The sequence below is a fragment of the Etheostoma cragini genome, chromosome 12, assembly GCF_013103735.1.
Source record: "Etheostoma cragini isolate CJK2018 chromosome 12, CSU_Ecrag_1.0, whole genome shotgun sequence".
Taxonomy (NCBI): Eukaryota; Metazoa; Chordata; class Actinopteri; order Perciformes; family Percidae; genus Etheostoma; species Etheostoma cragini.
The window spans coordinates 6,232,386-6,246,718 of NC_048418.1; the positions used below are offsets into that span (position 1 = coordinate 6,232,386).

General features: G+C 40.4%; 1 protein-coding gene across 2 annotated transcripts; it reads left to right on the top strand.

Annotated features, from left to right (window-relative positions):
- The first annotated feature begins 2,944 nt into the window (after positions 1-2,944).
- On the top strand, positions 2,945-11,375 carry LOC117953598 (nucleolar protein 9). Of its 2 annotated transcripts, XM_034886755.1 has the most exons (13): positions 3,169-3,180; positions 3,214-3,218; positions 3,870-4,178; positions 5,583-5,819; positions 5,944-6,135; positions 6,973-7,080; positions 8,237-8,378; positions 8,471-8,663; positions 8,765-8,905; positions 9,094-9,213; positions 9,368-9,580; positions 10,969-11,074; positions 11,218-11,375. In XM_034886755.1, exons 3-13 carry the CDS (start codon positions 3,953-3,955, stop codon positions 11,370-11,372), a joined length of 1,833 nt encoding a protein of 610 aa, XP_034742646.1. In that variant the 5' UTR covers positions 3,169-3,180; positions 3,214-3,218; positions 3,870-3,952; the 3' UTR covers positions 11,373-11,375. The 2 variants fall into 2 exon arrangements, with proteins under 2 accessions (XP_034742645.1, XP_034742646.1); XM_034886754.1 differs by lacking the exons at positions 3,169-3,180; positions 3,214-3,218 and adding an exon at positions 2,945-2,994.
- Positions 11,376-14,333: the final 2,958 nt, after the last annotated feature.

Here is a 14,333-nt window from a genome sequence, read left to right on the forward strand (position 1 = left end):
TGACATTTTCTTAACTTAAGAGGATCAAAAAGATACACAGACCCACAATACACACTACTAAATGATCTGTTTTACATACAAATTAGCCACACAATACAGTGGATGAAAACAGCACTAACTGAATGGCTTTGTTAAGGGAATAGTTTGACATTTTTTAAGAAACTATACATTTATTTTGACTATAGTTAATATAAAGCAACAGCCAGCTGCCGATTAGCTTAGCTTAGCATAAAGATTGACAGAAGAGAAAAACAGCTAGCAAAACAGCTAGCTTGGAAATAAACACATCTGCCTCTCAGCACTTCTAAAGCTAACTAATACATGTGTTACAGCTTGTTTTCATTCATTAAAGTGAGCTAACGATCTCCTGGGCTGTAGCTTCATATTTAATGGACAGTCCAGCTTTGCCTTATTGCTAGAAATGAAAATAGCCTAGCTTAGCATTAAGACTGAAAACAAGGGGGACAGCTAGAAATAGTCACAAAACATTGTCCACTACTTAACCTCTCACTTTAACTTGTTTGATGTTTTTACACTTATTTTTTATATGAATTGAACAAACAAGATATATGTTAATTAAAAAAAGGTACAGGTATGAAAGATTTTTACTGGTGGGCAAAGCCAGGCTAACTGTCCTCTCCCTTTCCAGTCTTAAAGTTGAGCTAAGCTAATGGTCTCTTGGTTGTAGCTTCACATTTTATGCACAGAAATGAATGTGGTTTCAATCTTCGTATATAACTCTTGACAAAAAATACAACCACAAATAATCACTGTTCCCAACATCTCCAACTATTTTATATGTCAGAGGGCAAAGCATTTGCCATATTGTTTCAACTGTTATTACTAAGATAACTTCTCACCCTGTTTCCCAAAAACCTTTTGGCAGGTAGCCATTCCTGTGACCAAAAAAGAAAAAAAAGACAATTTTTGCGTGTGCTGAAGAATTTTTGCTAACTCATTATTTCTATAAGTATTGTTCACGCCTATAATAAGCAGGAGTGGAGTATTTACCAGACGAATATCACTGTTGCTCTGATTCATAAGTTGTATGCTCTCACATCAAAAGTTTCACAATGGTATGATGAAATTATTCCACGTAAGTCAGTGTGACTCTTATTGAATTGCAGTGTTCATTCACAGTTTGCTGCCCACAGGCTTATTCATGTGCTGTGCACGGGCTGATTCATGTGCGGCAGTTGCTTAGGAGATGTACACAAACAGACAGAGCCAATGGGAGCGCTGCTGTTGAACAAATGATGTATGTGTTGCCTTGCCTCTCTGCACCAAAGCTCTTGCTCCTGCTATTGAAACATCCTGAGCATTTAAGGTTCACTTACTCCTCTAATAAAGGCAAAGCTAGGTGTTTTCCGAACACATTTTAGGCAGGATATGCCGTATGTTCTTAATGAAAAGTATTGTAGAATGTATTAAGAGCAGACCAGAATCTAATCATTTACTTTTATGCCAAAAACTTGTTTCTCTCTCTATACATTGTCAGTGAAAAGCATTGTGTATGTCTTACTTATTTTGTGTCTCCATTTTAGCAATCCTCAAGTGTCTAACATCAACATGCTACCATCCCTAATCTACAAAAACAACTATTACAAAACACAAACTCCAGCTTAGGCTGATGTGAATGTCATTATTTGATCAAAAAACTATACACTTGGAACAGTTTTGATCTGATGATGGCGCGAGAGGAAAAGTTAAACAATCATTATAGTTATTACAAGTCATCATAATCGGAAAATGTTTTTTTGCCACAGTAAGTTACAGCCACAGGGAATTTGCCTTAGTAAATATTTATACAGTACACAAACATATTAAACATAAATACGGAATAAACTGGGACTAGGGATGGGGGGACGGGGGTTAAGGAGTCAGTGGGGACATCTGATTCCAAATTCAAAGACAATCATCTCAGGTTTTGAGATATGACATTCTGGACCCCAAACTGGTGGACTCGACAAATAGACATGGCTGAAAACTTGGTAATCTCAAAATCATCTACTTCTCTTTATCTCAATGTCCTTCATTGTAGTCTTTGAAGATCTAATAAATCAATTTCGCTTGGATACACCTCATCAGCGGACATTTAAAAGCCAGTTTTAAAACATGTTGTATATTCAACATATAAGCTATTCCACTTTCTTATGCTCCTGCAGTTTACCTGTGGAAAGTATTACATGTCCTGTTTCCATTCTGACCAGAAAGGACAATATCTCAAATTGCCTCCCCTCTGATTCATTTATTAAACACAGACTGTAGGCAGGGGTATGTCACATTTAAGAGGAAGTAATGCTCTCATTATCTTCAGAAATGGGGCAGTCGGACCATTATTTCGCAAGTCAAAAGCAAGTCATTTTAATGAGTTGCATGCCTTGTTGTCACAGCTCTGAACGGCACCTACAGTGAGGCTTGGCTTAGGGTGTGCACCGTCATCAGGAAAGTAACCATGCTGCCATCTGGTGGTTACAACCAAGGCTGAGTGCACTTTATTATATTACAATTATTAACACGCTGTAGATTTGGTTTTTCAGAGAACCTTTTTAATAGAAGTAGGATTGTTCCGGTCAGGCATTTTCAGTTCAGGCTTTGTCAAACTGAGTTTGTTGCTAGCAAGCTGACACAGTATTACAGTGGTACTTTATAATTGTCAGAGGCCATAATAATTATGTAAACTGTAAACACAGTACGGGAATATTAAGGTAGTGTCTCTTTCTGAGAAATGGGGGGGACATAAATAAATAAATGGCATGATTAAAAAAATAATTAAATAATTTTGAAATGAGACCCAAAAAAAGACAAGCAAGTTGGGAACCCCATAGACATAATAAAGTGTGTTATATGCTTGTATTATGTCTATGTATGTATATGTTATATGGTATGTCTACCCACAAATTGACAAATTGGTAGTAGCATAGTAAGCAGCGCCCATTACTACGTCATCACCACGCGTCCAAAACACAGGTCTACGGTCTTCACATCTGGCACGTGAGTCGAGCTACATTCTTTTTGCCTTGCCTGATTTCAGATGCATATTTTGTAAGAATTAAACTAAATGTCTCATTTAAATGTTCTTGAAGAATTTGTTAAAATGTCCACTCGTTTCGAAAAAAATATCGAGCTAGTTTGCTCACATTTGTCATGCAGCGAGTTAGCATGGCAGCCTTCTCAGCTGTGTTCGTCTTTTAGCCAAACTCCTTTTTAAAGAACACGTCCATACGTTTCACCGCTTATCGGCAACTACCATGACCTCGGATACATGACTCATGACACCGTCTGAATCATTTGTAGCCAAAGGTAAATTCGGTGTGCAGTGCTGGTGCCTAAGTCTCTTGTTTACAAATCATTTTCAACTTGGCCTCCCTGACATTAACCTTGATTACTAGTCCGACGTATCCACTAAACAGATATATAAGTGTTTCCGCTGTTAATTTTCAAAACTACATTGGCGGCTTAATTTCTGTACCATTAGTTTAATTTTTAATTGATATGTTCTAAAGTTTTCCATTTTATTATCGGTCAGACTAGCCTGTAATAACATCATTTAAGATAATGTAGTATCGCTACTAGTATTATAGGTACATTCCCACTTTTTGCTAATCCTGTACTTTGGCTCTCACTATAGGTAATCGTTTGGTAAACATTGGTTATATATATATATATATATATATTTTTTAACCAGTGTTTTTTACTGCATAAAACACTTGTATTTACATTAAAGCCAAACGCTTTAGTAACATGAGTGTACAGTGTAAACCAATGTTAATAAAGCCTTGCTGTTTGATGAATAAGGATAATGTGGACTTAACCATCAAACTCTAATGATCACTTCATGTTGTCCCCTCATCTGTTCACTGTTAGAGTCAGAAGATCAAACTGAGCATCCCATCTAACCAGAAAGACCCAGGCATTCCACTTGTAACCTGCATGCTGTAAGGTCCAAGCTATGTTGACAAAAACAGAGGAAAGGAAGCCCACGAAAGGAGAAGGAAAGAAGAGGAAGCATCCCGGCGAAGATGGAGATGGAGGAGAAAGCAAGAGGAGGGAAGGTGAAGAAGGAAAAGGGGGTCAGGGAGACGGTGGCAGGAAGCGTCTGGACGCCCTGAGTGTGGGCTATTTCCGCCGAGTTGGGGAAAGACTCAGTGAAGGCTTTGAAGATAATGAGGACAGAGGTGAGACAGATTCTTTTTCTGGACATTTGATCAAGACATGAAAGTTGATTTAAAGTTGGGTATGTGCCGCAGAAAAGCATATTACACTAAAAACGAACTATAAAATAGGGCTAACAATATGAATAAATATCTGTAGGTTATTGGTTGGGAAAAACAAGGAATTTGCAAAATGTCACATTTAGCTCTCGGGGTGGACAGTTTGCACTATTTTCTGACATTTTATAACAAAAATGAGAAGAGAAATTGAAATCATTGGCAGATTAATCAAACATGAAAACAATCTTTAGTTGCAGCCCTACTCATATTCAGTCCAAGATATTCCAAAAGAAACCAGACTTTGTAGAATGATTTCACCAGGACTCATTCATGATATGAGAAAGAAATCTTACATCAATTCTGAAATCATCTAAAAATAAATATCAATACATTTTCCAGCCCTTCTGTGCAAGAATTGCATGATGTTGTGTGATTCTTACCACGGTTACAAACTTTGGCATCAAAGGTTTGGTCACATTCATAATCTCTTTACCTAATCTTTAATCAGAGATCCTCTGTCCCCCTTCCAGTTTCAGACCGTATTTTACTTTTTTGTACAGCTACTTTTCAGAAACTTGGCCTCTGTTGGTGAAGGAACAACAACAGGTTCAAATGGAACTAAATTATCACAAACAAGAAAACCTGTAATATAGTAAAAATTTGCCTCTAAAGACAGGAGGAGAATTCTGGAGAGCTGCATGTCTACAAAGCTTCCAGTAACCAGATGATTACATTGCATACATGCATTCTCCAATACACACATAATTAGAACTAGTAATAATAGTGTGATGTGAGACTAGAGATTGTCTTAGATTTTGAATATCGTAATATGACATAAGCGGTGTCTTTTTCCTGGTTTTGTAAGCTGAATTACAGTAAAGTGTGAATTTTCTTAATTTACCAGACTGTTCTAGCTGTTCCATGATTTGGAACCTAAGCCTTTAAAGACTTAGTCATTATATTCACATTAATGATGATTATTTATCATAAATCCCATTGTATAAATATTTTGTGAAAGCACCAAGAGTCAACACTAAAATATTGTTGCAATATCAAGGTATTTGTATTCAAATATTGTGATATTTTATTTTCTCCATATCGCCCAGCCCTACACCTAGTGACCTAGTTACTTTAGTACATGTAAACCCACTGTTAGATAGCGGAGATAGTGATAGAAGAGGGACATCCGGCGCCGGCGGGCTTTATCCTAGCAATGTACCTTCAACGAGCCAGACTTCCTGAGATATAACAAGCAGGTTAAGCTGCCAGTTCCATTATAGTTATTTTTTTAGTTGACTCCGCCACCGCCAGAAATACAATGCCTGTGTATAATATCTCTTATCTCTTGTCTCGTTGTTTCTTCTGTAGAGATGTTTGTGGAAAACGTCCTGACAGAAGTGAGAGGTAAAGCTACGGTGGTGTCGATGGACCAGACGGGAAGCATCACCCTGCAGCGGCTGCTCCCACTGTGCAGCCCTGACCAGGTGGCCACGGTGCTGGCTGAACTGGGTGGAGAATTAGGGTCCGAGTTCAAAACGGTTTCTTGTGATCGGTGCGGCGGCCACGTAGTGGAGAGTGCAGTCAGACAGATGTCCAGGTGCATAGGTAAGAATACACGTGTCGTGACTGAGTGGGGGGCGGCTCATCATCACTGTATGAAACGCTTTGCAGTTAACAGGTAAATAACAACCCTGCCTTGTTTGTCTCGTTTGTATCCATTCATTTTTAGAGTCGTCTGCCACCGCAGAAGAAGAAGAGGAGAGTTGTGGAGTGTTGGATGCCCAGGTGTTGTCTTTAAGTAAGGCGGTGAGAGACAACAGCGAAGAGTTCATCAAACATGTCCATGGCTCACACGTGGTCCGCACACTTTTACACGTGCTGGCCGGCTGTCTCGGACCAGCCCGCACTGAGACTCGTCCAGGTACACACGCACACAAATAAATTGCTTGGCCTAACACAGGTTTTCAAAGTCTGACTCTGTGGGCACCCTAGTAGACGAATTTCAGTCAAATTAGCTAGCAGCTGTTCCTGTTTGCAGCTATTATTGTGTACTTTTGATAGACGGATACAACTTTCGACATAATGATTATCAGGCAAGTTCTAGAGGTGCAAAGAGTTGTCTTTTCTATGATTTTCTACATAGATTTAGCGAGATGAATACCTTTTATAACGTTATCCTCGGCAAGTGTAAGTCACACTGAATGAAAGTGTCGGTAACATGTCTGTTATGTTGTGACTGAGTTATGCCTTGGATAATGAGCATGATTTGAGGCACTAAAGATTTTGAAAGTATCTTATAAAGCCTCCATGAACTAGTGACTGTGTTGGCAAGCGGCCAAATTAACAGCCTAGCTACAAAAAGCAGAAAGTACCTTACAGTTAATTTTAGAAAACAACAGCATTCACCTGTCCCTTTCACCTCATGCAGTGTCTCCGCCTCACGTCTCCCTCTGCATCTCCCTCAGTTTGAACACCCCTGGCCTAACAAAGCTGTTGATAGTCGGTGGCCCTGTGTGCCCAGTGTCCCGCAACATTGACTTTAGAAAGTGCTGTTCACCCTAGAAAACAAGTGTAAAATGTTAAAGTGTAAAATAATTTCATCCATTAGGTGTTGTTTTAAACAAGAAACGCAGGAAGAAAATAAAGCTGGTGATCTGTTGGCTAGTTCTGTGAGAGGCTGGCCCAGTGGGTCAGACCTCTACACACAGAGGCTTGTCTCTTTTATCTTGTGTTCATGTCGTTGTTTTTTTTTTCCCAGGTGCAAAAGAACGCAACGTCGCTCCACAGTTGACAGACTTTGAGATTCCCACCGCATTTTGGTACGAGCTGAAAAGTCTTACAGACACCTTGATGGACAACGTTAATCGTGAGTCATTGCTCATCCAACCCAAGCAAATGTTTCCTCATCGTAGCCAGAACAAGAAGACTTTGTATTGTGGTGAACTTTATAACCGAGGGGAAGTCATGGTATTACAAAGCAAAAGGTGCTATCTATATCTACAGAGGCTTGAGAAAGTTAACACACCCATGCTAAAGATAAACAAAAAAACATCTTTTGGAAATTGATTGGGGCATAGGGGTAAATGTAAATGTAAATGTGCTGTATTTATATAGCGCTTTTCCAGTCTTAACAACTGCTCAAAGCGCTTTTACATCTACAGAGAACATTCACCATTCACACACAATCATACACTGTGGCCGGGGCTGCCGTACAAGGTGCCACCTGCTCATCAGATAAACATTCACACACACTCACACTCCGATGCGCAGCACCGGGGGCAACTCGGGGTTCAGTGTCTTGCCCAAGGACACTTCGACAATGACTGCAGGGGCGGGGATCGAACCACCAACCTTCCAATTGGCAGGCAACCGCTCTACCACTGAGCCACAGCCGCCCTTTTTATGGAAAGGGTACTTTCCATAAAATCATCTCTCAATGCAAACCACACTTGCTTTTAACCTAACTGAAATAACACCATGCCAATCTCTAGGTATGGTGAAGGGTATGTAATGATACGGGACTAGTTTAATTCCAAAGGCCAAGGGAACTTTATCAGGATGCATAGTATCCTGGGTCCATGAGCTCGCCTTTAAAAATAAAAATCTGCCTGCCTCTATGGGAATTTAACATAGGGAAGAACATTTATGTACAATACATTATTCATTCACAAAAAACAATTGGTGTCCTTAAGGTTGGATTTTCCCTACATTTTTTAATTAAGGCATTAAGATCAATTTCCAAAAGATGTTTTTTTTAATTCCTCTTTTTAAATCAACTTTAGCCTGGGTGTGTAAACTTTCTCAAGCCACTGTACACCCGTACCCATATAGCAATAATAATATCAATAAGCTCTCGAAGGAAATGCATTCACTGTGTTTATTAGACCTCAGGGATACACCCAATCTGTTTTGGTGAGAAACACTGAATGTAAGAATAACTTGTGTTTGCCAGAGGTCACCTTTTAAATTAGCAGAAGTGTCTAAGAAGCATCGTCCTCTCCCGTTGTCTCTTTCCTTCCTAGTAAGTGTGATTGATGCGGTTGCAAGTGTCGTGTTCCAGACCATGTTGACTGTGTGTCACAGAAAGCGGCCTAAACTTTGCAAACAGCTCCTCAAACGCATCATGGAGTACCTGACAAGTCGCAGTGCTGCTCCAGGAGTGAGGTCAGACAACGTTCCCTTTCTGTCCAGGAATGTGTCGCTGTGCCATGACATGTCATGTAACTGCTGGCTTTGTTTGTGTCCTTCTTTTTTAGTCCACTTCTGGTCTTTCTCAAAGACAAGGCCTCCAGTCACCTCATTGAGACAATAATACAGCTATCCCACAAGTCCCTTCTCCGGGACCTCTACAAGAACCACCTCAAGGGTCAGCTGGTTGACTTGGCCCTCCATTCCATTGCCAACTTCCCCATACAGAGGCTAACCGCAGCCTCGGCCAAATACAAACTGGTTGGTCAGATTGTCTGCGTCACACAGTGCAGGATTAGAGTCAGGGTTTTAATGATCGCAAGGATTACTCCCATTTTGTTTCTCTCGCTCTTTCTCCATAGTTCCTGAAGTTGTTTGATGAGCTGATCCAAGGCGTGGAGGCCATCTTGGCTGCGGGTCACATGGGTGTGATTGTCCAACTGGCTGAGAGCTGTGCAGAAAGTGGAGAGAAACAGGAGGATATGATGCAGTGCCTCCTCCATGTAAGCGTCAAAGAGTGTTTATAATTGAGATGTAACGGTCCACAGGGGTCTTAAATCAATATAACCATACCCTTTTTTATTTATTTCTCCCTCTTTTTATGACTGAAACCAAAAGTGCATGACACCATAAAACTACTTATTGTTTGATGTGTGGGGGATGAAAACCGTGTCGACATGTTGCCTTCCAGGCGTTCCACTGTGCCGAGCCCGGCTCTCGACACGTCAGCTGCCTCCCTCTCTTCATGTCCCTGATCACCTATGAGGTGTATTACCACTCTGACACAGCAGAGGGCAACATACAGACAGAGGTAAAAAACCCAGAGTCTTATTGAATGATTTGGGGCATTGGAAGTCTTGACCTTTCGGATGAATAATTAGGGCAAACCTGCACGACAAATGAATGCACCATACAGCATATTGATGTTGAGGTGCAGGTCTCTCTGTGTTCTTGATCATTTCCAGGTCCCTCTGTCATCCATCTGTTACCACGGCTCCCGGCTGGTCCAGGCGCTGACCAAGTTCAAGGAGCGCTCACTCCTCCTCAGCAGCCTGCGCACTCTGAGCCCCGCTGACCTCCTGACGCTGGCTTCTGACCCGTCGGGCAGCCACGTCCTCCAGGCCCTCATCACCTCATCCAGTGACAAGGGCAGAGGCAAAATCCTCAAGAGACTGGAGGTATGACTACCGGGGCAATCTAGCTGTCACTATGAAAAAAATTTCTTTTAGCTATTCACAGTTCCTGTATGCAGTTTTAGATACTATTACTGACATTTAGGCTGACAAAGCTTGTTCTTGGTTTTTAAATCGGATTTGTTAACAAATATAGAACAACAACAGTCCCATCCATTAAGATGTGGTAGGCCATGCTGTTGAATTTCACAACAACTGTCAAAGGACAGGTTACAGCTCTATTTTAAATGCTGCTGCTTCTTATATCTGTTTTAAATATGACTCCAGTCTCTATGTAGACTCCACCCTCTGGAAAAGACCGTACAATGAAATGGAGAAATTTAAAAACTCTAGTGAGCCCCCCCCCCATCTTGGTTTGTAATCCCTATGGGAGATCTTTGTCAACACCGACACCAATGTTTCACTGCCTGGTTGGGTCATGAAGTCTCATTCTGAGACTAAGCGACTAATGTTACCATGGCAACTACCAGCAACGGGCGAAGCATACATGCTGCCTCCTGTTTACCCATGCACACGCATGCCCACTATACAAGAATGTTGATGAGATGTACAATTTGGGTGTTATTTTAAACAGAGATTAGTCTTGTACTGGGGCTACAAACACTTGTGTGTACAGAGCTTTTGGCTTAAAACTCTGCTCAAAACCAAAACGTAGCAATGTAAATGTAACCTTAAGACTTAATTTTTCAGAAAGACATCCAGGACATCCTTGTGGTTGTTGGTGTTGGTTCTTCCTAACCGTATTCAGACTGACATTCTGACTCAACACATAGCGGCCGTTTAGACATTATCCCACAACTAACCCTTATTCCCTGGGAAATATTTGGCATTGGTAATTGGGTTAGGTCAGGTATACACACATCACATTGTGTAGGTGCATGGCTATTGGAAATCAGTGTATTGACTCAACACAATAAAGTTATTTCAATGGACAACAGATATGGTTGTCCATCTGTGCCTCCCAGGGTGATTTTTTTCAGACTGGCCGTCAAACAGTACACAATGAACAATCATACATTAATTCCACTATAAAAAAAGAAATAGTTGTGAGTCACATGAAAGGAAGCATTGAAATATTGTACACTACAAAAAGTATAGAAAGCATAATGTATTTCCCCTAAAAAAATCCCCACTCATCTTCTTAACATTTTCCTGTTAACGTACACCAGAACATATTTTTGGTATCTAAAAAAAAAAAAAAAAAGGAAACTATCAAAACTACTGGCATAGGAATATATTTTTATTTAATATTCTTATTTCTGACCTGAAATTAACATTTGTTCTTTTTTCTGTTTTGAAGTGAAACATTGTCAACTACACAGGGACATTATCTACTCTTATCACTCTTCGTGTTGACTATTTTGTCCTCCCAGGGCCAGTATGTTCCAATGGCCTGCTCCAGGCTGGGTAGTCGGGTGCTGGAAGCCATATGGAACAGTGCGACAGTCAGTCACAGGCAAAGCATTGCACAGGAACTAGGTAATACAAACCGTTGCCCAAATCCTGACTCTAAAGGCAGGCTCGATGGATTGTTTGGTTATTTGGTAATTTGGTTATACGTTTTGTCTGTAGTTCACATCCCTGTCACTAACTTTCCTTTCCTATCTCCCCTTACCTTCCAGTGCTGGGTGAAAGCCAGCTGAGGTCGGATCAGTTTGCTCGCCATGTGTGGGCCAAATTTGCCCTTTCCCACTTCATACACAGAAGAGCTCATTGGCAGGAAATACAGACAGGCGAGTCCAAGAAGCGGAAGCTGTTCAGTGACATCCTTGAGTAAAAAGAAATACATGTGTAATGTTTAATTTTGCTATGGAACTGGATAAAATAAAATAAAGAAGAAAATATTCTGTATTTGTGTGCTAATTTTTACTTTAAAAAAGCGTGGATTCTCATCAGCAATTAAATTATTTTTCAATTCAGTTTTATTTATAGTAGCAATTCATACCAAAAGTTATCTCGGGACACTTTACAGATAGTGTCTATGGGGTCTAGACCACACTCCATAATTTACAAGGACCCAACTGTTCTAGTAGTTCCCTCCAGAGCAAGCAACAGTGCAACAGTGGCGAGGAAAAACTCCCTAGCATTGGAAATATCATTTAACCTTTTTAAATCTCTGAAAATAATCAAATAATTTTAACAGGTTCTGTTCCGGTGTTTGTGGATGCTTTACTTTCTACGTAAGTTTCCTGACGGGACTGCATGCCTTCACCTCAGCTAAAAGTTAAGAGTAGCTGCTAAACAAAACTGGCCATGGCAATAAAATAATTACATCTTTCTGAGGAAAATCTGGGTTTTTTTTGTTCAAACTATTTACATTTTGTTTTAAACCAAAGAAAATCTGTAAGACATTTTTGGTTCATTTTGAGAATCGCATAGTTATTTGCTCATTGGAACTTTGTCATTTTCAGCACGCAAGTAGCTGGGATTGTGGTTCTATACACACATTTCAGTTGTACTATTTGATGTAAGGAGCAGCATGGCCGCTAGGGGGTCCTAGTGTGATGTTTTTGTCAGAGCAACACAAGCTCTCATGTGAACACAAAGACAAAAGACTGACAAAAAGATAAAAACAAGGCTGTTGTTTTTGCCATTGGTATTATTGAATAACTGACTATAACAAAGCTAATGCAGTTTTCATGTATGCATACATGTTAAGTATGTAAAAGCGGTCAGACATTTGGGGGGGGAAAGTGTCTGTATGACGTAGAGCTGAAAATGATCAGAAAATCTTTGAAGCTTTAATAGATTCTTCTGTTCCCCAGAATGTTGTGCTTCCTCATAATTCCATAATGGAAACTAACAATTTCATGCTGTTAGAAATTGCTCTGTGCCTCAGCAGCAAGCTCCTTTTGTTGCAGGCCTGGGGGATAAAGCATTAGCTTAGTCGCAGAGGGAAACATTGATTATGTATTGATTTGAAAAAGGGTGGCCTTTATCTTGGCAGATGCTCCTCAGTAAAGAAGCACATGGCCAGGAAGCCACATTGCAAGACAGCACATGTCATCCGTGTGGGTACAACAACAAAGGCCACCATAGCCCAAATACACTAATTAATTAACAGTTTGATTTGCCCACACACAGCATGCAGTGTTCTATACTGGACATACTGTACCCATTCCCTGTCTGTCAGATGTAGACCACCTTATAGAAAACCCTGTGTACCAATTCTACAGCCTTTTTATATTATTTTTGTTCGGTTTCAATCCCCCCCAAAAAAGCTTAGTAGTAAGTAGTCTTTTAATGAATACTACCTTTTTAATACTGTTGATACTGTGCTGATTCATTCACTGCATGATCATTTTAAGGCTCTAGGTATTCTAGGTATCTAGGCTCTATCATTTTGTATCATACTGAAGGATGTTTCTAATATTTTTGCCCATTCACATCATGGGAATTAAATGGAAGAATATTTGAAACATCTTTCAATATATTCTAGTGGAATACATTAACACCAAGGTACGGTCTCGAAACAGAATGGAATTAAAAATCAGCATATAAACACATTCAAAAGTTCCATATAGTAAAAAGTGAAATTCCAATGTCTTTTTGTATAATGCTGCTATATAAATACTGTGAAAGTATCCAATCCAAAGAGAAGTGCGCGCGCACCCACACACGCACACACAGCCACTACAGTGCCATTACTGTGATAACTACACAAAGACACCAAGAGCACAGAGGCTGAAGACCACGACAGGGTGGATTTCAGTGTGGTTGGAAATGAGAGTGGGCACTCGTCGCAGGTCCCCCAAAAATACAACACACATTTTGTTGCCCTGTGCTTTATGCTCAGTTTTTACCAAAGACTGTATAAAACTAGAATATTCACAGGCAGCTTCAACAACAGCTGAGCGGAGCAGTTCAATTCATTTCCGCTGAAAGTAAGTACTGTGATGTTCACTAGTCTGCCTTTTGCTAAGCCACAGCTAAGATTTACAGGCAAAACTGCCTGTAAAAACCCAGCGTTACTACAATTTTATTTTATTTATAGTATCGAATCATAACAGCCGTTATCTCAAGGTAACTTTACAGATAGAGTAGGTCTAGACCACACACATTATAATTGAAAAAGACCCAATAATAACCCCAAGAGCAAGCATTTTGTGCAACAGTGGTAAGGAAAAACTTTCCTTTAGGCAGAAACCTCGAGTGGTGAGGAAAAACTTCCTTTAACGCAGAAACCTCGGACAGACCCGGGCTCTTGGTGGGCGGTTGTATGACGGTGCCGGTTGGGGGTATGATGAACAGTGGCGATTATAGTCACAATAAAGATAATGGAACTATGACTAGAAATGATAGTTGTAGTAGTTCATGGCGTAGCAGGGCATTGCGGGTGTAGCAGGGCGGAGCAGGGCGCTGAGCAGGATCACGGCGACAGCTGCATTCATGATTTCGGTGCCCCTCTATCCAAGGTAAACTGCGTGAGACCGTGAACGTATGAAAATAAGACAGACGGAGTAAGAGCGGCGGTGCAGAGGGAATTAAACAAAACTTATTTGTACTGATCAGGGTTCAACCCTCCTTTTGGAAATCCAAACCAAGCCCGTCAACACAGATCACCTGGGTCACCCCGGGACCAAATCATGACAATTACCTCAAGTCCTAGTCAGCTAACTTACCTAACATACTCCAGTCCAGCTGCACACCACAATAACTGATGTTTTGTAGCTACTAGAATGTGTCATTATACAGTAGGGAGAGAGAAATTAAGCTTATTTTGTTAGTTTCAGTTATT